The sequence below is a fragment of the Equus caballus genome, chromosome 2, assembly GCF_041296265.1.
Source record: "Equus caballus isolate H_3958 breed thoroughbred chromosome 2, TB-T2T, whole genome shotgun sequence".
NCBI lineage: Eukaryota > Metazoa > Chordata > Mammalia > Perissodactyla > Equidae > Equus > Equus caballus.
The window spans coordinates 62,738,043-62,759,658 of NC_091685.1; the positions used below are offsets into that span (position 1 = coordinate 62,738,043).

At 51.8% G+C, this 21,616-nt stretch overlaps 1 protein-coding gene across 2 annotated transcripts in view; it reads right to left on the reverse strand.

The window, feature by feature from the left end:
* SCARA5 (scavenger receptor class A member 5) overlaps window positions 1-21,616 on the reverse strand; it is a 114,939-nt gene that overhangs the window by 26,924 nt on the left and 66,399 nt on the right. For both annotated transcript variants that reach the window (XM_014737808.3, XM_023636203.2), the window contains exons 4-7: window positions 18,303-18,977; window positions 8,584-8,664; window positions 6,456-6,554; window positions 4,665-4,721 (exon numbers count right to left, since the gene is read on the reverse strand). In XM_014737808.3, the coding sequence (XP_014593294.2) occupies window positions 4,665-4,721; window positions 6,456-6,554; window positions 8,584-8,664; window positions 18,303-18,977 (912 nt within the window). The remainder of the gene's footprint in view (window positions 1-4,664; window positions 4,722-6,455; window positions 6,555-8,583; window positions 8,665-18,302; window positions 18,978-21,616) is intronic.

A 21,616-nucleotide genomic window follows, 5' to 3' on the forward strand; every position in this document is an offset into this window, starting at 1 on the left:
AGAGCCACAGACACAGGTAAGGCAGCCAAGGCTTGGTGAAACGAAGAGCAAACCCTGAGACAGGGAAGACCACCTTCAAAGTAACTAAGAATTGCTGAGCAGAAAATTATTCCCTTCACACTAACCACTAAGCATAAACAGAGTGGCCCAGGAGGACCCCACGCTGTCAAAGGCCAGAGAGAAAACAGGATAATCTAAGATGGCAGCAGAAGGACGAGAGTGGGCTCCAGGCCAGACAGACCTGACATGTGTCCCCGCTCTGCCCTTATGAACTCTGGTGACCTTGAGCAGCCTCCTTTCCTCTCCCTTCAGCCTCCTTGTCTCTCTCACAAGGACGTGATCATGCCTCCCGAAGATGACTGTGAGAATTAAGTGAAATAATGTGCACAGAAACTTTCCTCCTCAAAGTACAAGGTACACGTTTGTATTATGCAAGTGGTTAATTTTTCTTTGAAGTGTGGTTTATTTTTAAATCATGTTGTTGCTGGGGTCGTAAAGTTGTATAAGGAATTAAGGATGTGTACATGATTAAGTAAATAAAGAAATATAATTGAAGTAAAGTAATCAAACAAAAGGCCCAGGAGCTGTGTCTCTCCAACCCTGAAAGGATGCTAGCTTCTGGTGCTACGTTATCCTCAACAGGTTCCCTTGGGCGCCAGGTGCAGTCAACTCTAGGACAGGGATGGGAGGAAGGGAATTAATTCACGGATTCCAAAGGACTCTCTTTGCACCCTTCATTCCAAAACAGAGATAGAAACATCTCAGCAGCTATGGAAAAAAACTGTCTAGAAACCACCAGCTCGATCATTTATTTTGAGCTTATATTGTACCCTGGGGTGCCCCCTGCTCCCCACCCCTGCAAACTTACTTCCCTAAGTACTGAAAACACACACAAGGTGTTAAACATTTTTCAAGTTTTCTAAGTTGCCACTGATAACTATTGACAAGCACTGGCTTAGAATTTACCCCTGGGTTTTTCTGCATATTTTTTTCCATGTGAAACCAAATTGAGGAAAATTTTTTAAACAATCTAAACTTATATCCTGCTTTAAATTCATGCTGTGGGACTTAAACAAAACTGGATCCTTTACCCATCCCCTAGCTGCAAAAGCACTATTTGTGTTTCTTGCAAATGGACCATATATGAGGGTAAAACAAATGTCTTTCTGTCTTGAGATGTGTATGTAACTTTTTTTTTCCTGGCCAACCTCCCAAAGCTAAACATCTAACAGCATGTTTATCACCTTATGATTTATGGTATCAGACTGATATCACTCTTGCCTCAAAAAAAACCTTACTCACTTCTCATCAAGGAGAAATCAGGAGATCGGGATTCTAGATCTAACTTGTTCATGACGTAGCAGGGGGACCGTGGGGTTCTCTCCACCTCTCAGTTTAGTAAATTGGTGGGGTGGGCTTGGGAGTGGGAGAGGTGTTGATCTGAAACCCCATCCGACTCTAAAATCCTCTGACTCCAGACCAAAACATAGGTAAACAATTGCAAGGTCTTGTTCTGAAAAGTATTTCAAAATTGACTTAACTCATGGGTTCTGGGAAGTCTTTTCTGTAATGCCCTCTTCACAGGAAAACCCCCAGTTTCTGATTCTGACCTAAGGGGTATCTGTCTTGTTTTCACATCAATTCCTTTACTGTAGTAACATCCTCCCCTGTGGAACTTCAGAGCTTTTGCCGCTAAAGGTGAGAGGTGTTGGGTAAAGGGGTCCATGACCTCAGCTACAAGCTGGGTTAGCGGAGGATTCCTCCCCTACAGCAGTCATTTTTGAAGGAGGGTAGAGCTCTGGCGCTGAGAACTCCTTCTTCCCATCCATTACATCTTATGGTGGGGCTGCCCTGAACCCACGGAATGACTAAGAACCCCCTAGAAGTGGGCACTCAGAGTTTCTCAGAGTTTCCGCACTTTTCCAAAAGATGATCCTTGGCTCCCTCCTCAGAACCCCAGTCCCAGGGATCTAGTTAATGCCTCTGGGACTGGAGTTCCTTGGAAACCTAAGCAGGAGACTGAATATAGTGTGGGTTTGGCGTGGTCAGAGGCAGGCCAGCGGGTGGAGGCCGTGGGAAGGCATAGCTCTCAGCCCTGAGCTGCTTCACCGGTCCCCTTCAGCCTCAGGTCCTTAAAGCCACATCTCCAGGTGAGGGAATCACCAGGGGCTTAAGGAGCCCCACCCTCCTCTTGAAGACCAGGGTCTAATTCTCGTTCCAGAATTAGAAAAATCAGAGGTGTAGGTGCTCGTCCCACCTCTGCCCTTGCCCTAGGACAGTCAGCTCTCCACTCCGGGCCTCTGAAAATGGGGAGCCGGATGGATGGCCGTCCAGTTTTGTTTCCTACAATCCTGCATGTCTCCCACGTTCCTCCATATGCCATGTAGCGCCTCCCGTCGATGGGGCTGTCTTCTCCTGAGCCACCTCACTTTCCAGGTCCATCACCGATGGTGTTGTTAAGGGATAGACAGGAAAACCTTAGAGCTTTGTGAAAGGGCGGTGGCCTGAGTTCTGGCCTCCAGTGAGGGTGCAGCCTCTTCAGGGCAGGAAAGAATGCTGGTAGTCCCTGATGAGGGGCTGTCCAGAGCTGACATCAGCCTCTGGCAGTGCAGTCAACAAACTCCAGGGCCAAGTGGATCAGATGCCCTTCCTCCAAGCTTCCCACCCATGGCTGGGGGAGCTCCACACCACCATGGCTCAGCTCCCACCTCCCCATACTGTGCTCTCAGCCTCAGAGCCCGATCCATGCACAGAGCCCAGACAGCTGGGCCCACAGAGGCCAGGGAAACAGTGACGAGACCATCCTTGGGATTAATGGTGACCGAGAACCAGCACCTCTCCCCAGCCTCGGTAACAAAGACCTCCTCTCTCCTCTCCAGTTGCCTGAAGAACAGTTGCCAAAGAGCTCCTGACAAGAACCCCTCCGGTATGTGGGCAGCGTTCTGATCGCCCTCTCAAAGGTCATCTTCCCACAGTTCCTCCCTCCCTGCCACCCCATCAGGAGTTTGTTAGTTGACACAGCTAAATGCCGCGGTCCTTCTCAGCTACCTTGGCAGCATTCCATCAGAAACCAGTCAACAAACAGACCAGGAGAAGGCAGCACCCCAAAGACAAAATATGGCACCCAACCCACTAGATAAATGTGGCTCAGATCTATCACAGCTGTCATTGATAATATCCAGACTCCCTTCCTTTGCCATTGAAACTCTCCTTTTGGCTCCTGCAGGGTCCACCAGAGCTCATCTAGCCAGGACACTCCCAGTAAAGCCCTTGGCTGCCCTTTAAAGTTACTCTGGATAAAGCTAGAAAGACCGTGAAACACAGATTGCTTTGTGGATTACAGCACCTAAGGTCAGGTGGGCATGCGGAGCCCAGGGTAAGCCTAGGAAGGCCTTCTCAGGTACTCCATCACTTTAGAGTGACAAAGTGAAGTCATGTACATCCTCCTAGTTGATCCTTACTCACTGCGCCGAGAAAGAGAAGGGCAGAGGAAGGAAGAGATAAGGTATAGCTTCAGGGAACCATGGGAAAGGGCACTATTCGGGAGTGAGGTCTCCTTCTGGTCCTGCGTGACTGAGATGGAAGTGTCATTTTAAAGACCTACTGAAACCAAAGATCAGCCTTAGGGAAACCCTCCATCTGGGTCCAAGATGTGACTCTGCAGTGGTGTCTGTCCCAGAGTGTCCACAGCAGAACCTGGAGGCCGGCCTCCTTCCCCAGGCCCCGTCTTCTAGAGAGCCAAGCCCGGAGCACAGACACCCTAGAAGAGGATAAGCTACTTATGCCTTCACACACGACGGCAGCGCTTCAGAGCCCAAAAATCACTATATGCTAGTATTTTTTTGAAACTTGGCTAGGAGACTCTATTCGCTGAAACTTGGCCAGGAGACTCATTCTCTTCTGGCAATCTCTCTAAGGTTCTACATGTAGCTTTTTGGGAGAGAAACAAACCCTAAAAAAGAGTGTCATAACTCGATAAGCTGGCTTCCCTTGTAACCATTTTAGGAAGGACCCTCCTCAGAAAGATGCCCATCCTTGGACTTGGAGCTCTCCCAATAATGAAATCTCCAGCCGTTCTGCTCAGTTAGTGGCAAAGGAGGAAAACCAAAGGGATTGGGCTTTGCCTGTACCCCTTTCCCCGCGTAAGTTCCCAGGGAAGTCATGCATTTTAATGAGGTCAGGAAGTGAATTTTGGCAAGCATCTCTGAAGATTTTAGGAAGTGCCTCTGACTTGGTGTATTCCATAGAATAATGATAAGGAATACTTACTGAGTTCTAACCACGTGTCCAGGCACCACAGAAAGCACCTTACATGGATTAACTCCTCTAATGCACACAATGCCCTGTGAGGTAAGGACTCTCCTATCCTTGCCCTGTAGATGTGAAAATGGAGGCGTGGTGCTACACAGCTGGGAGGGAGCCCGGGGAGTGTGCCTCCAGACCCTCCCCCAGAACCACGGGGCTTAGACCACATCTGGAAACGGGGCCTGTGCCCCTGGAGTATAACTATCTCTTGCTGGACCACAGAGCCCTGAGGCAGGTAGAGGGCTCCTTAGCCCCTAGAGCCCCAGCCCACGGCTCCAGGCTGCAGACCCCAAACTTGAGGGGCGACAGCTACACCTGTGCTGACACAGAATCCAGGGACCCCACGAGGATTTCCTTACTGGCATCCCCCGCTCTGTCTCCTTTCTCTCCTTTCTCTCCTTTCAGGCCTCGGTCACCTGAAACAGAGGAGGAAAACTGGCATCAGAAGCAGAAATAAATCCTAATCGTGCTTAAAGTATTATCTGCAGGAGACTTGTTACCCCAAGACCACAGAAACTCTCAGGCAGGAGCCAGCAGCACTGGAGGGCGTGGTGTGGCAAGAAAGATAAGAGCTTGAGCCGGTTATGCTGTGTGTTCTGGTCACAAGGTGGGGGGGACCCAGCTGAGAAGTCTCATTCTCTCCTAACTGAAGGGAGGGAGCATATAAGAGCAGCCCAGACGGAAGGAGTACGTGGTATTCAGCAGGAGGAAGACAAAGCAGATAGTCCTATGACAGGCAAGGTTTCAGAAATCCACATCCAAGTCTGCTCTAAGAAGCACGGGAAAGAAAAGAGGGCGGGGCTTCAGCTACACAGGGAGAGACCCAAGTTCTCTGTCATGCTGATTTACCAGTGGGGGAGGCGAGAAAACAGGAGGGGGAGTTTCCCTCGAATTGCAGAATTTCCTTCCCAGGATCTGGTGAAGAGAACAGAGCTCTTTTCCCAGAGAGCATCTCACTCACAAATAAGTAGAGGGTCCTGGCACCACTCAAAGGGGCGTTAAAATGACCAGGGAATTCTATTCCAACTACCTCCAGAAAGATATCTGCAAATCAAAAGCCTGGGGCATATCGTCTGGTGATAAAAGCCAGCCAGCAAGTTCCAGGGGAGGATGCCAAATGTGATCCAAGCTTTGAAAAAAACAAAGGCAACCAGAGATGTAAATATGAATGTGATTAGAAAAAGGTCTGGCAGGATGTGCTCCAAAGTGTTTACAGTGGTTACTGTAAAGAGTAAGAGCTTAAGGGACCACAGGGGAGAGGACTCCCTTTTTACTTTATACTTCGTACACTTCTTTATCATTAAATGTTTTCAACAAGCATGTACTCTTTCTGTAATCTGTTTTAAAATCAATTGTTACAAGTGCGGATCATAAAAGGAAAGAAAATCTCAGCCTGCTAAACCACCAACCAGAAAGTAGAATAAAATTTCCCAGTGATCCATCCTAGACATGGGGTGGGAATGACTAGCTGCTTTTTTCTTAGTTTTCATCTTAACAAGCGAGAAGGTGAAGCCTTGGGGGGGAGCGTCAGATTCCCTCATCTTCTGCAGTGATGACAGGGGGTCTGGACACTTGAAAGGGACCAGGGAAAGACAGGGACTGACCATAAAGGAGGCTCCACTAAAAAGGCACCAGGTGACTATGGATAGGAAGGAAACAATCAGAGGAAACGCTATTGCAATATAAATCTGGGAACTGATTCAAGTTTTAAATATCTGGGGAATAAAGAGTATGACAGCCTGCTGGCAGTCTGGCAGAGGTGGAGAGGAGGCGCCGTCTGGCCAGGCTCTGTAGCCTCTCTTTCTCTTGGGGCCCCTCCCCCGGTTGGCTTCCCCTGGTTACATCCCGGAGCTGCAACCCCGAGTAACATTCCCTCGCGTTTCTACAGCACTTCAGAGTTTACAAAGCGTTTTCACACACAGACGCCCCATTTCATCCTCCTGACAGCCCTGCGAAATATGGAAGCAGGAGGATTTCTAGCTTTTGGATGAAGAAACTGATGCTTAATGAGATTAAGTGACTTAGTCAAGGTCACTCAGCCTGTCAGCGGCAGTGGCAGAGCCAGAATTCATACCCTGCCTGCCCGCTCCCTTGCCCTGCTGCTCCCTGAGGCGAGCAGTGAGGGAGGCTGCTCTGAGATTCGTTATTACCTTTGAAGCCGCGCATGCCCATCGGTCCCGTGGCGCCCAGCTTGCCATCATCGCCCTTGGGGCCAGGCAGTCCTGGGATTCCTCTCTCCCCTGGCAGACCTGGGAGACAAGAGACAGTTGTGGAGGCTCAGACTCAGAAGTGGAAGGGCCTTGAGGGCATCGGGCTCAACAATAGGCCTCAGCCATGCGCCCTCCCATTGCCTCTGATTCCTGATTCTTCTCAGTTAATTTAAAGATGCTGCAAAAGCTGTGTCTGAAAAGCCAGCACCAACCTTCCCCATCAGCACCTTCTCTCCAGTGAGGCTGGACACCTACTCCCGAAAGATCCAATTCTATTGTGAACGATGGTGGTGCTGCCAACCCCATTTGGGAGATGTCCCTTGGCCTCTAGCTACGCTGGAGATTTAGATATGGCAAACATTCTTTTCAGCATTTTCTATGTGCCAGGCACTGTTCTGGATGCTTTTCATAAAGCATCTTATTTAATCCTCTTAATAAACTGAGGTTAAGTATTATTTCACCTGTGTTACAAATGAGGAAACTGAGGCCCAGAGAGGTTATGTAACCTGCCCACGGTCACACAGCAGAGAGTGTTGGAGGCAGGATCTGAGTCCTGCTCTTTCTGAACTAAAAGTTTATGGTCAGTTGGCTTCATCTCATGCTTACTGGTACTTGGAGTAGGAGGAACATGAAATAGCTCCCCATCCTATTTAAGAAAAAACCGAAAAGGTCCCTTCCTTGTGGTTAACACAGGGAAGTATAGAGAAGGGGATGGTAGGCGGAAGAGAAGGGAGAGAGTCAGCAAGGTCAGTAAATGGGACGATGGCCTGCTGCTGGATCAGGCCCACGGCTCCTGGCCACGAGGCCCCACGGCCACCGCCCACATTTCGCCATGGAGAGCCAGAGTCAGCAACGCTTTCACCTAGTTTCTCCTGGGCCCCCCCTACGCCCACAGTTCTCTCTGCAAGCAGAACACCTTAATTAACCAAGTAATTGTTCTTTCCGGCTTTGAATGTTAATTGGCTTTCCCTGGCCTTTTTCCGTGACACAGAGAAACCTGTCTTCCAGTAACCACTCCTCCTGAGCCAACGTCAAATGGCTGGAAGAGGACAGGTGGCGCCCGGAGGGTGGCAGGACCTCAGAGAAGGACTTAATTTCTTTTTTTCCTTCCTAACGCATGTTCCTGGAGCCCAATGGCCCTATTGCCTCAGAATTTTGCATCTGGTGCAGGATACGGCCATGGCTCCTCATCCTACAATTTTCTAAGACAGAAAAAGGGTTTCCGCAGCACTTCTGAGTTTAGGGGGCTCCGTGAGCGGGGAGGCAGCAGTGGAGGGTGCGCTGTGGGCTCTCCCTCCACCAGCCCCTGCCTCCTCTCCTGTCTGCAGTCTCCTGAGAGGTTTAGGAAGGGGATGGTTTGGAGGTATAATTCCTGACACAAATAAGCAGACAGCTCTCCCTTCTTCTCCTCTTCTTACATCATTCAGAAGACTTCACACTCTCCTAGAAAAATGTTGCTCGCAGCAGAGTCTCAGGAACGAACAGACTAGGATGCGAAGTTTGATAAAGTAACGGAATAGGAACTTCTAAGACGAGTCTAAGAACATACTCTGCAGAAGGCCAAAAAGTGCCCTTGGCACCAGCCAGGGGATGTCCGGGGCTGTCACCAGCTTGTGGGGCAGGATGAGGAGGGAAGGGGAGAGACAAGTGTTTGTTGAGGAGCTGGGGGCATCAGGTGCCTGGTGACTCAGGAGACACTGAGCGGGGCACAGCCTCCTTGAAGGGTTGGTCTGGATTGCGGAGCACTGTCAATTCCTTCTGGAGGCCCTGGTCACATGGTCCCTGACTCGGGGTGGGAAGTGGCTTCAGGGAGCTGTGAGCCTCTCATGCATCTTTTCCTTCAGATCCTGGTACTTTCTAAGGAAAAACATTTGCTCCATCCTGTTGTTACACCCACAACCCATCAGTCTCTTCACAGAACTGGGCAGCTGAAGCCGAGTTGGTTGGCCACTTGCCCAGGGAGCCCCATCGCTGGTACCACTGAGAAAGTCAAGGTCAGGCATGGACGGGCAGGGGGGCCCTCCCCTTCCTGGTATGCCTAGGTCCCTCTTGGGGGCCTCTCCATTACCTCGAAGTCCGGGTAATCCAGGGGTTCCAGGCTCGCCTTCCTTCCCTTTATCCCCTGGATCGCCTTTGGGGCCCGGCGGTCCTGAAAGGGTTACAAACAGCATGGAGGTTAGAAGGTAGTTTTCTGGAACAGGCCACCTGCAGAAGAAACAAACCCCCTCCTAAAGGGAGGAAGGTCAGCATTATGCTTTGGAAGCTCACAGGGCTCCATCCAGCCCAGTCTGGGGGAGGGGTATGGAGGGGGGATCAGGGAAAGCTTCCTGGAAGAAGCAATATTCAAAGTGAAATCTCAAGGAGGAACAGAAGGTAGCTAAGGGAGGAGTGGGAGCGTGTTACGGACTGAATGTGCGTGTCCTCAAATGCATGTGTTGAAGCCCTAGGGTGATGGCATTAGGAGGTGGGGCCGTTGGGGGTGACCAGGTTTGGAAGGTCAAGAGGTTGGATGCCCCATGATGGGATTAGTGCCCTTATAAGAAGAGGCACCAGATAGCCCTCTGGCTCCCTCCCTCCCCAGCACCGGCGAGTGTGCTCTCTCTGCCGTGTGAGGACACGTTGAGATGGCAGCCATCTGCAGGCCAGGAAGAGGGCCCTCACCAGACACCCAACCACCCGGCACCCTGACCTCAGGCTCCCAGCCTCCGGAACAGTGAGGAGAGTCTGCCGTCGAAGCCCCCCGAGGCTGTGATATTTAGTTTTAGCTACCCCAACTAAGACAGAAAGGGGGGGCTTCCAGGCGGAGGGAACAACCCCTGTCAGAGCTCGAAGATAAGAAAGAGATACACGAGCCACGATGGATCAGAAGCTGGGGGAGGGGTGGGGAATGTGATGGGAGAAGATAGGGTGGAGGGTCCTGGAGGCCAGGCCTGAGCGCTGCACTTGACCCTGAGGGCACCAGAAGCCACAGGAGGGACCTAAGAGTGATCAGATCTGCACACAGGAAGACCCCTCCAGCCACGGTGCTGAAAACGGATCAGACCAGGAGGGAAAGCAGAGGCAGGGAGGCCAACGAGGAGGCTGCACCCCAGGTGGGAGGGCTGGAGCCCTGAATTAGGGTAGCGGCAGTCGGGGGCATGGAAGTGGCTGTTTGTGGAAGTAGAAGTGACAGAGTTCGGCTAATGTAGGTGAAGGCGGGGGTGGCGGCCAGGATCGTGTTCAGATTCCTGGCTTCAGCACCTGGATGGAAGGAGGGTTTCTATTGCTCCTGCGCTCCTGCGTGCGGCTCCCTTCCTTCCCAAGGCTTCCATCCAGGGTGAGGCTCCAGCGTGGCAGGGATTCTAGCGTATGTGATTGGATCCAGTCCCGAAACAACGCTGAGCACTGAGGCTACTTGTCTGAGGCCACACAGCCAGCTAGCGAGTGAAGGAGCCATGGTCTTAACTCAGGTCTCTCTGGCCCCTGGCCTCTCCTCATGCTCCACAGCTCGCCATTCCCAGAACACAATGGAACCTTGCCCCACCGCAACCTGCTGTGCCCAGGCTGGCCAGTGGGGCTGCCCTCCCTGCCAACCTCCTATGGCTACCTTAACCCACCCCCCAACCCAGGCTGCTCCTTGCCACCTTCTTGGCCAAATGTTCTCTGATCCATCATTCCTGCTGAAAGTGGGCACAGCCTGTTTGAACGCACACACTCGGTGCCATTTGACAATTATCTCACACTGCCTTGTCATGTAGTCAAAGGTATATGTGTTTTCTTTTTCGTAACAAAATTGCCAGCTCCCTGAGTCAGGACGACATCCTTGACATTCCTGTACCAGCTGTGAGGATCCAGACTCTAAGCTCCTTACTCCTGCTGCTTTATGAGAGAAAAAGAGGACCAAGGAAAACGCCAAAACTGTATTCCACTGGGTTCAAGAGTGTCCTCTCAAAATTCATGTCCACCTGGAACCTCAGAATAGGACCTTATCTGGAAATAGGACCTTTGCAGATGTAATTAGTTAAGATGATGTTATATGGGAGTAGGGTAAGCCCTAACCCAATGACTGGTGTCCTTATAAGAAGAGAAGTCATAGACAGACACACAGGGAGAATGCCACGTAACGACGGAGGCAGAGACTGGAGTGATGGGTCTACAAGCCAAGGAACGCAAGGGCTGCTGGTAACATCAGCAGTTAGGAAGAGGCCAGGAGGGATGCCCCCCGAGAGTTCACCGAGTGAGTATGGCCCTGTGCACACCTTGATTTCAGACTTCCAGCCTCCAGAACTGTGAGAGAATAAATTTCTGTTGTTTTAAGCTACCAAGTTTGTGGTCCTTTGTTAGGACAGCCCTAGGAAACGAAAACATGTATACTCACAGCACAGCGGTAATGTCTTGCACAATAAATATTTGATGAATGAATGAGTATATGAGGTCAGAGGGTTTTAATACATACAAAACAACCAGACGGCCAAGACTGGGATGTACTGATCCATTCCAGAAGTTGGCACTGTCCTCAGACCCTAAGTAAAGTTGACAGCTATTTAATAATTCAATGGCACACGCACAGGGAAAAAGTAATGAACAATTTAAAAACCCACGAGTTAAACAAATCATTTAAGGAGGACAGGGTTTTGTAGCCATCTGCCTCCTCTCTATGAAGAAAAGCAAAGTAAGACGGGCCATGGTGATCCCAGTTTGCAGATGACGGGACTGAGACACGGAGCCTGTCTGGAACATGCTTAAGATTGTACAGTAAAGGAGAGACACAGTGAAGAAGCAAGCGAGCGTCACCTCTCCCACTGCAGCAATCTCCCCGCAGGCCAAGGCTGCAGCAAAGGGAACCGAGACAGGTGCCTGGGACTCCACACTCCATGAGCTGTCACCGGGCTGGACATCCCTCCCCCAGCCCCCAGGACACCCCACCCATTTTCAATCTTCTCTGCCCCCTCCACGCCTCCCCACATGGAATCCAGTGATCCAAGAATTGAGTGGGTCAAAGACGCAATGGACCACGCACTCCAGTTTGTTCTCTTTGCTCTGATGCAGGTGTGACTCAATGTAAGGATCTTCCTAGGAGTAATTCTCGCAAAGGGAAGATGCTGCCCGATGGAATGATCCTGATGCTGGGGCATCAGCGTGGTGGAGACGATTTGGAAGGTGGGGGTTGAGTATGCATATGGAGCATCTTAGATTTTATGGAACCAGGACCTAAACCCAAGTAAAAATTCCTTTCTCAGGCATGTGGAGTGAGGAGTCAGTGGATTAAATGACATAATGGCTATAAAGGGGCTTGGTAACCTTTGAGTGGCAAGGCCAGCCCTGACCCTCTGGGCCCCACTATTCATTCAGCGCTTAAGATTACTGCCTCTGGTTATTCTAAGCTGCTCCCGAAGTCACCCTGCCAAACTTGGCTGAGTCATTCAGGGGGAGTCACGTCTGAAAAGCATCCTACGTGTGGATATAGTTTTTAAGACACAAATAAGTGGTTAGTGAGGGGCTTTACTAGAGATTAACTGGGAAGAAGCGGGACTGGACAGTAAAGCTGGGTGCTGACTTCCGAACCTTAGTCACGTACTTAGGTGGTACTGGCCTAGCAGATGCCGAAGAGCCTAAAATGTGTCTCATCGGGCCAGGCTGGCTGGAGCGCTGAGGACCAGGCGCTTCTTCAAATCAGCGCTGCCCATGGGTAATACACTCTTGAGAGCTGACTTTTAGATTTTATGTTTCTTTTTGTTTTTTTTTTAGATTTTATGGTTTTTTTTTCTTTTTCTCCCCAAAGTCCCCTCGTACATAGTTGTATATTCTTAGTTGTGGGTCCTTCTAGTTGTGGCATGTGCGATGCCACCTCAGCATGGCCTGATGACAGGTCCCATGTCCTCACCCAGGATCCGAACCGGTGAAACCCTGGGCCACCGAAGTGGAGCGCGGGAACTTAACCACTCGGCCATGGGGCTGGCCCCCTGACTTTTAACATCTTCTCTAGAATCCAGGTTAAAAATCTCCAGCTTTCTTTTCCTCTGCCCCTCCCCCCATCACACTTCAAGGTTGTCATCGAGGTGATTCCTGTGTCATATCACTGCCACGACGCTCATCGGGGTCCTCGTGGCCTCGCTCCCAGCCTTTTTAAAGATCTTTCTCCGGGCTCTCTCTCTAACCCATGTGTGCATTGCTATCTGATTAACCTCATCACAATCAAACGAACTCAGAGCCCTAGGCAGCCCCTCACAGCACGATGCGCCGCAGCCCCCTCTGTCGGAGGCCCTGCGGATCACTCCCAACCTCACCCCTTCTTCCAAAAACTTACAGTCTGATGCTTCTGGACACAAGCTCTCTTCCACCTCAGCAAAAATGCTCTCCTCATGGTGTCCCCAGACACTAGACAAATCTTTTCCTTTCTAAGAGTCCCACCCCTCTTAGCCCTGAAGCTCACTGTCATGCGCACCCTCCTGACCTCTTAGGGCTCCAGGACAAAGACCCAGATCTCAGAGCTGGAAGGAGCCTCGGACATCGCTGTGCCAAACCCCTCAGGGGAGCACCTCTGAGCCTGGTCAGGCCACCTGAACCACTCACTGTGCACTGCCACTCACCTCGGACTGTGGTCCCCAAGGAGGACAGGCCCATCTGCAGGGCTGGAGCCCGACTCTCTGCGGCCCTGGGCCTCACACAGCACTGGGCATATGGTAGAGATTCAAATAATGACTTCCGTGCATCGTAGAAGCCGTTAGGGTATCAGGGGTCCCAGTGCTACCAGATGAGCTTTTTCACTTCTCAACTTTGGACACTGTCACCGTCTCACCTTGTCTCTCATGGGGTAGGCCAGAGCATGGAGGTCAGCCGAGACAAGGAGGCAAAGGGCCTATTTCTGTTCAATCATGGAAGCAGCCCCAGAGCTCCTGCACTGTGCTTCCAGTCCCATGTGCCAGCTTCTCTTTCCTGCCCGCCTCCTCCAGGGACATGGGGAGTGGGAGGAGGAGGGAGAGTGCCTTCCAGCCCTGTGCCCGGGTCCCCTCCCAGGGGTTGTCCACCACTCCAGCCCAGTCCCCCAATGCTGCCCCCAGTGCAGTTCCACCCTCTCCCAGGCTGCCTGTGCGCTGCTCCAGCTGGAAGCATCTCTAGAACCGAATGAAGGAGATGTGACTGAGCACTTGGGAGAAACACCAGCATTCTTCTGGGGACCAGCCAACAGGGAGGGGAAAGCAATCCGTTCTCCTTTCCCGGATTCTGGAACCAGAGATGGGGTGGGGGACTCGCGTGTGCTGGAATCTGAACAGTGACCTGCCAAGAACAAATTATCATGACAGCTGATGAAACAGCCCGAAGCTAGCAAAACAGTGACCAAAATCGTAACATAAACACCACCTCCAGAGCCATGCTAACCCCAGGGGCAGCCGACAGAGGTGGAGCCTCTCAGTTAAATCCTCCCCTTCCCTTTCTCTGATGTCACTGGGGCACTGGATTCTCGGTGCTATTACCTCTATAGTTCTATGAGCTCTCACTTCCTTCATTCCAGGCATCCTCGCCACGACCCTGAGCATGCGCACGGGGCAGGAACAGACAGCCCCATTTCACAGCAGAGGAGACAGGCGCAGAAGTCGAGGAACGACCCGCCCCCACTCCACCCTCTGCAGTCTCAGCCTGCAAGGCCAGCCTTCCTCAGAGCCTCAAGGGCAAAGGCAGGTGGGTGAGCCTGGGCACAAGTGTTGATTTTCACAGCAGGCTCTCCACTCCCTTCCCAGCAGAGTCAGATGTGGACGGTGAAGGACACAGTGCCATGCAACCCCCCAGGGGCGCCACCCAGCAGTCCACCTCCCCAATCCTAAGTCACATGGAAACACTATTTACAGGTTGCTCTGTTTACAGAGATGCTCAGCACCTGCGACAAACCCCTATTCTCTAGAGACCATGGTCCCAATGTTTGAGCTGGAACCCAGGGCCCACGCTATTCTACCATTCCTTTGCAAACATTTGTTGAACTGGACTCTCTATTCTACTAGATGGTGATTTTTTCCTCAGGAAATCAGCCCATAGATAAATTTGCTTGGCAAACTAGTCCCAGCCGGGCCACTGGCTTGATCTTTGACTGGGGCAAGTCATTTCCCCTCTCTGAGCCTCAGGTCCTCAACTGCAAACCAAGAGGAGTGGACTAGATGATTTCACAGACCTATTATCACTTGAACGTTCTGAGAGTCTATAAAACATCCATCTAGCAAACAGAGCCATCTGAATATGGCTGGAGTCCACCTTCAGGCCTTTGCTCTCACCTTCCCCCTCCTAGAGTCCTCCCCTCTCTGGTTACTTCTCCCCTCCTGGCATGCCTCCTCTCTCTGATCATCTAAGTTCTTTGCTTCTTACAAAGCCCCAGAGAGATTTCAACAGAGCTGATTAATGCTGAAAATCCAAAGGAGAAAACAGAAAGCACCCTGCGAATGTACACAAAGACAAACTGGAGACAAAATTTGTAGAAAACTGTAATAACAAAACGAGAGAATGAAAACCATTTGGGGTCAAGCTCAAGAATAACATAAATAAGCTCATATGGGAAAAATACACACAGCTGAGTATTTGTGGATTCCGAGCCAGGAAAGGGCAAAGAGTGTGTGTGTCACGGTGTGTGTGTGTGTGGTTTAAAGACTGAGAGACGAATGGACAAAACTGGGGCAGAAAGGCCACTCCAGAGGGCAGCTGAGAAATGCATGGAAGCTTATCTGGTAAACCACCCCTTATCCAAAAGCCAGGGTAGAGTTTGGTCTCACTAAAATTGAATGGTAATTACATTCAGATATACCAAACAGAATTCTCTCGAGTCACACCAACCGGGTCCCTGGCAACCAGGAGAGAGGGGGCTGGGAAAGGGAGATACCAGATGCAGTGGTAATCCTGGGAGCCAGAAGGGCCGAGTGGTAGTCACCTCTGAAGAGCCAGCAGCCCATCAAGAATGCAAAGCTTGCAGACGGGGAGGCAGGCCTGGGCGGGACTGCGATGAAACCTTCAGTTCAAGGGAATTGAGTGTGAAAGTTAGTTTAAGAACCAATGGAAGACTACTTGGAGGATTCCACTGGAAGACCGCTGGCATATGAATGATCCAGAGCAGGTTCAGCTGGAGCCAAGGAGAGTGGACTTGGAAATCAAAGCACCAGGATGTGAAACGGTCAGTGAGGCCCAGGAGGATGCAGGAAGCATGGTGACATCTGTTGACTGGAAGAAGAAGGAAGCGGGGAGCACCTGGGAAGGACCATCCCCCAAATACAGAAACGGAATCCAAGGGACATGCTCTCTTCTCTCTTCACTGCTCACAGCTGGTATCTCTCCACCCTGGAAAGTAGGAGGGTCAGCGACAGGAACACGGTTTCTGAGCCAGAAAGACCCACTGTGAGACCTTGGCTGTGCTACTTGCCAATTGTGTAAGAAACTGTGGGAAAGTTATTCAAGTTCCTCATCTATAAAATGGGGACAATACCACCTTTTTGCAGGTTGTGAGGATTAGTTGTCTTTAATGTTTAGAGAATTAATGTCGACGAAATGTCTGGCTCATAGTAGGTCATAATTCACTGTAGCTGCTATTATTAGCAAGTACCTGAACAGACGGCCATGGGCAGGGGGGCAAGGAAAAGAGAACATAGGAAGAACCAAGATCCCAGGGCGTGGATTTGGAAGAAGAAATTCTGCCTCCTGTCCTCCTTTGATTTCTGAGATGTGAAACCCAAAGTTTCCCAAACCCAAAGTGAAACCCAAACCCGTCTTGACCCAGGACAAGAAAACTAATCCTCTGATTGCCCAGGTTCAAGATCTAACAGTCGTTCCACAAACATCATTGCGTCCGTTACACACTTGCACTGTTAGGCGCTGGGGACGAACAGAGGAGGGCAGGCTGTGGTGTGGTAGGATGAGCACTGGGTGCTGGGTGAGAAGTCCTACTCTGGTCACTGAATGGGTGAATCTTGGGGCATGTGAATTGTACCTTCCTAAAGCTGTGGACAACAGGAAGTCCTGGTTGGAGCATTACCCACTGTGTGGACCTGAGTGAGTCAAGTATTTCCCCCTGGAGTTCTGTTGTTTTTCTGCAGCAATCCCACCCCGTCCTCAATAATAAAACCTGCCTTCCACCACCCTCACCGCCGGTCCTGGGAACCCACTTGAAAACAGAACAGTATACACAAAAGCACTCTGTGAATTGGAAAGTTCTAGGCAAATGGAGGCCCCATCATGACGCCTTTCCACCCTGACATGCAGAAGCTCAGGCAGGGAGACTGTGGTGGGCCAGAGAGGCCAGGAGCGTTCTTGGAGGAAGGGGGTTTGAGTGAGATCTGAAGGATCAGTGGGATTTAGATGATGAGGAGGAAGAGGAGGAAGGAGGCATTGGAGTAGGAGGGAGAGCCGGAGTAAAGCTATGGCAGTGGGAAGGCAAGCTGTGCCACTGGACAGTGACAAGACTGTCCCACTGGACTGGATGCTACACCAACGGCAGTTTGCACCTGGCCATCTATGGACCATATATGGCCACAAATGTGTTGTATTTGGCGCACAGAGATAAGAAATAAAAAATTTCTAGAAGATTCCATGTTTCTAGTTTCTCCTGAAAAATGGGAAGACACTCTCAATGCCAGGTCTACATTCCAGCCTGGCCAAAATGACCTGGACTTGCCATAACCCCTACAACTCCCCTGACACTGAGGCCACTTTACTCATTGACATTGCTCAACTGGCCCCTGCAGACAGTTCTGTTTGCAACCCTTGGTATGGGGAACAGTTGGAGGAGAAGGCAGGAAAGGTAGGCTGGGGCCAGGTATGTGATGGAAAGCACACCAGCTCTGGAATCAGAAAAGCCCGGGTCCGGATCCTGGCTCCATCACCTCCTCATCTGCGACCGTGAGCAGCTCCCTGAATCTCGGTACACTCATTTTTGTTTTTAAAAGACATCGTATGAGATACACTTGGCCTGATACCTGACATGGTTGATGTTCAAAATGGTGCTATGATTGTCTACTGTCAGGCTAAGGACTCCTTAATGAATCCAGCAGAACTTGGAGAGCCACAGTGAGTTCTGAGCAGAGGGGGTGATGCAGGAAAAGTACGTTTCATGAAAGGAGCCTCTGACCGTGACGTGCAGGGCAGACAGCAGCAGGAAGGAATGGGAGAGAGGAGGGTAGGGACTAGCTGGTCAGGGGTGGAAGCAAGAGAAGTTGGCTCTAAAGGTGCCAATGTCTGTGGGCCCAGAGCAAGAGTACAAATGGAGGCCCGCACATCTTTGCCTCTATGTTTATCAATGAAACTAACAAATTGATAAGTAAAACATGCTCTTCTACACTGATGAATGTAGCTTCCTAACAGCCTGGAAGACAAGGTTCACATCCAGAGTCCGCCAGCTCCTTGTAGCTCTAACACTGGAACCCCCTGACGCCAGAGGAACCCTCCCTGTTCCCTCCCTGAGCCTGCAGCCTGACCCCCTGCTTTCCCTCCAGCCCCAGACTCTTGGAGGCTCCAGCTGGCACATCCAAGCTCTGACTAAGTAGTCCCCCACTGTCCACTCTTGGCCATTCTGATACCTAGGTGTGTGGACACTGAGTATGCTCTCTGGGGGAGCGGGGCAGCAGTGGGAGGTCCACCCAGGGGAAAGACAGGTGCAGGCCTGGAAATAGGCACAGATCACTTGGGCAGAAAATTCTAGAGTCTTCTAGGGCTCCCAATGGCATGAGGACTGGGGGAGGTGGGGGGACGCCTGCGCCCTTGGGCAGGGGTGTGCAGGAAGAAGCCCTGAGCAGGAGGCCCCAGGCAGGCACTGCGGGCATGGGTGGGCCAGGTGGGTACCTTTGGCCAGGGAGATGTTCCTCAGCGCGATGGAATGCTCCCAGTCCTTGAGGCGCAGGTCCTCGGTGACGGTGTTGAGCACGGCCAGCTCCTGCTTAAGCTGCAGCTCCATGCCCATGTGCACCAGCCGCATGCGGCGCGTGTCCTCGCTGGCGTTGCTCACCAGCACCTGCAGGTCCCGCAGCCGCGTGCCTTGGAGGGCCACGTCGTAGGACAGGCTGTGGTTGAGGCCGCGCAGCGCGCCGCCCACGTCCGCCAGCTCCTCGCCCAGGACGCCCACCCTGCGGGCCAGCCCGTCGAGCAGGCCGGCGTGGCGCCGCAGCAGCAGCTGGCTGCGGTTGCTCTCCACCTGCAGCTGGTAGAGCTCTAGCTGCGCCGCGTCGCTCTGCTGGCCCGTGCTGTCGCGCAGCAGGGCCACCGCCTGCTCGGTCTGCGCCGCCTGCGCCTGCAGGCCCCACAGCGCGCCCTCCAGCCGCTGCACCGCGCCCGCCAGCGCCAGCAGCGAGTCCGACTGGTTCTGCAGCGCGTCCTGCACCTTCCACACCTGCTCCGTCAGGTCCGCCTGCAGCGGAGCCTGCAGCAGCCGCAGCTGCAAGTCCCGGAAGCTCTCGTTCAGTCGGTTCACGTTCCGAGTCAGCGCCTTCAGGTCGTCCGGGGAGCTCCGGGGCCTGGACACTGCGGAGGAGGAGGGGGAGAGATGAGCGCCGCTCAGGAGGTCCCGGGTCCCAAGAGGCACGCCCGGCCAGAGCCCGGCACGCAGCAGGTGCTCAATAAACTAGAGATGAAGGGAAAGCAGAGGTGGCTGTGGTTGAGTGCCTTCATGGATCCCAAGCACTGTGCTAACCCAGTGGTCCTCGAACTGTCTGCCCATTAGAATCACCTGGCGAGGCGTCTAACCTGCAGAAATTGTGACTGAATTGGTCTGGCTGTGACCTGGGCTTTGCCATTTTTAAAAGAGCAAGAGAGAATTCTAAGGTGCAGACTAATTTGGGAACCACTGTACTGTCTAACCATTATGTATGAATGAGGTCAATTCATGTGAAACTGTCATTTGGGGATGTTGAAAATGGTGGGATACCAGCAGTTTCACGGGGCTGGCCCTACGATATTGTGTGTTGTGATCCTCTGGACTTTTGGAGGCAGATACTGCTGTGATCCCCTTTTGGGGTTAGTGCTGTGAAAAGTTGCCCAAGGGAGCACAGCAAGTAAGCAGGGGAGCCAGGCGTGCATCCCAGACGGCTGGCTTGTTCCAGAAGCTGGTGCCTCCCCACAGTCGGCTCCAGGGCTGCCTGGAGGAAGCATGCTGGCAGCAGACTCAGCCAGGCTGGAGGCAACACTGTTTGTTTCCAGGCCTCCTGAGTTCAGCGTCTCGTTCCCTCCTGCTCACCTGCCGCTGTGCCAAGGGCCCCTCTGGGCGGGTGCAGGTGTTTTATATCCATACCCTCCCTTTCCTGCTGCCTCCAACCATCCTTCTCCATTCCCTATTTCCCTCCTCGGGCAAACAACCCATCCCAGTGACTTCCCACCATTTCCTCTTGGAGAGGTTTTCTTTTCTTGGTTACAAGCAGCTATTTCACATTACTAAGGGGAGCGATGTGCGTCGTAATAATTGTAATCCAGCAGCCAGCATCTCCTGGAAGCTTGTGGACTGCACTGACTCAGGTGCACTACAAACTCTGGTGCCGGGATGACGACGGATGCTTGTGGTCAGTTTGCTGAGAACTGTCCACAGCTGTCTCCCCCTCTGCTCTGCACACTAGCGAAATGGAAACCAGCCGTGGGAGTGGGCCAAAGGAAGAGGTGGGGGCAGATGAGGCACGGAGGGAATTCTGCCTTGGAAATCTTAGGATGGAGAGAGCCAGAGAGTTTGGTGCACAGCTTGTTCAAACAATGAGAAAATTCAGATAGGATAGCTCTCCTCTAGAGCCTCAAGTTTGGAAGAGAGAAGAGAGGCTGTGAGGGTGCTTGGGCCTCACAGCTGTGAAGACCGGCTGCTGTGGCCCTTCAGTGATGCTTCTGGAAGTACACGGCATTTATGGCGGCCACTCTGGAGGAGGTAAGTCATCTCAGATTAGATTCAGAGGCTCATCGGGCTAGATGGGGCCTTAGAGCCCCCCTCAACTTCTCCCTCACCCAGCACTTCAACCTCCAGGAAAATCACCCTGCTCAGTGGTCACCCAGCCTCTGCCAATACCCACCTCTCCACCTTCGGTTAGTGCTCTGCGTTCTCTGCAGACTTGAGACTTGCCTCCCTGTGGTTTCTGTCCACTGATCCTGCCCTCCGGGGTCATGCAGAGCTAGTCAGCTATTTTTCAACAAGACAGCTCTTCAGAATTTCAAAGACAGTTGTCACATCCTTGCTATGTGATAACGTTTCCAGTTTAAAGTCTGCAGTTCCTTCATCTGTTCTCTCATGACTAGGCTCTCAGCCTCCATCCATCCCAGCTGGCCTCTTCTGCACATACTCCAGTGTGTCAACATCCCTTTAAAGCCTCGTGCTTGACCTAAATGTGGTTTTCCAAGGTATGGACAGACTGGGCAAAGTATGTTGGAAGGATCAGCTCCTTCATTCTGGGCATGAGACTTCTACTAATGTGGTGCAAACTGGGCCCTGTTTAGCTTTATCTGTGCTTTTCAGACTTTCACCATTGGATTTGGGTCTATGAAGTCTTTGGTGAAAATTTTTCCCAATTTCAGGTGAAGAGACTGAGGCCAGGAGAGTGTAAATGATCTGCCTAATGGGATGCTTCCCAGCTCCTGGTCCAATGGCTCACTCCACTGCGCCACTACTCTGGAAGGTCAGCTGAAGAGTTGTCAATACAAGTAAAGGTTCTGGGGAAATGAATCCATGACCCACTCACCACCCAAGTAACCGCAGGAACTGTCTGCTTAAGAAGCCATCAGAGGCCAGGATTTGGTTTTAAATCAGTGTGTTTGTCCAACATTTGACCCAGATTGGTTGGCTAGCACTAGAGATGGGGTGGTTGGAAAACAGGAAGCCGATATCCTACTGTCAGTCTCTGCTCACGATGGCCCTGGGGTTCAAAGAGACACTGCAGCTCAGTAGAAGGAACACTCTGAGTTTTGTAAATTCGGGTTTATAAATTGGGATTGAGTGACTAAGGGGAATGGTGCAATCTACTTGATTTAAGTCACAGGACTGATGTAAGGCTGCCTTCCCCCGAGCCTGCCAGAGGGAACACCGTGAGGTGGGCAATTCCCCTTTCTCCTGCCATCTTCCAGCTCCCTCCTTCTCTCTTCAGGTGGTCCCCACGCCCAGCTGGTGCCCTGTGCCCTTAGAGGCCCCTGGTCTT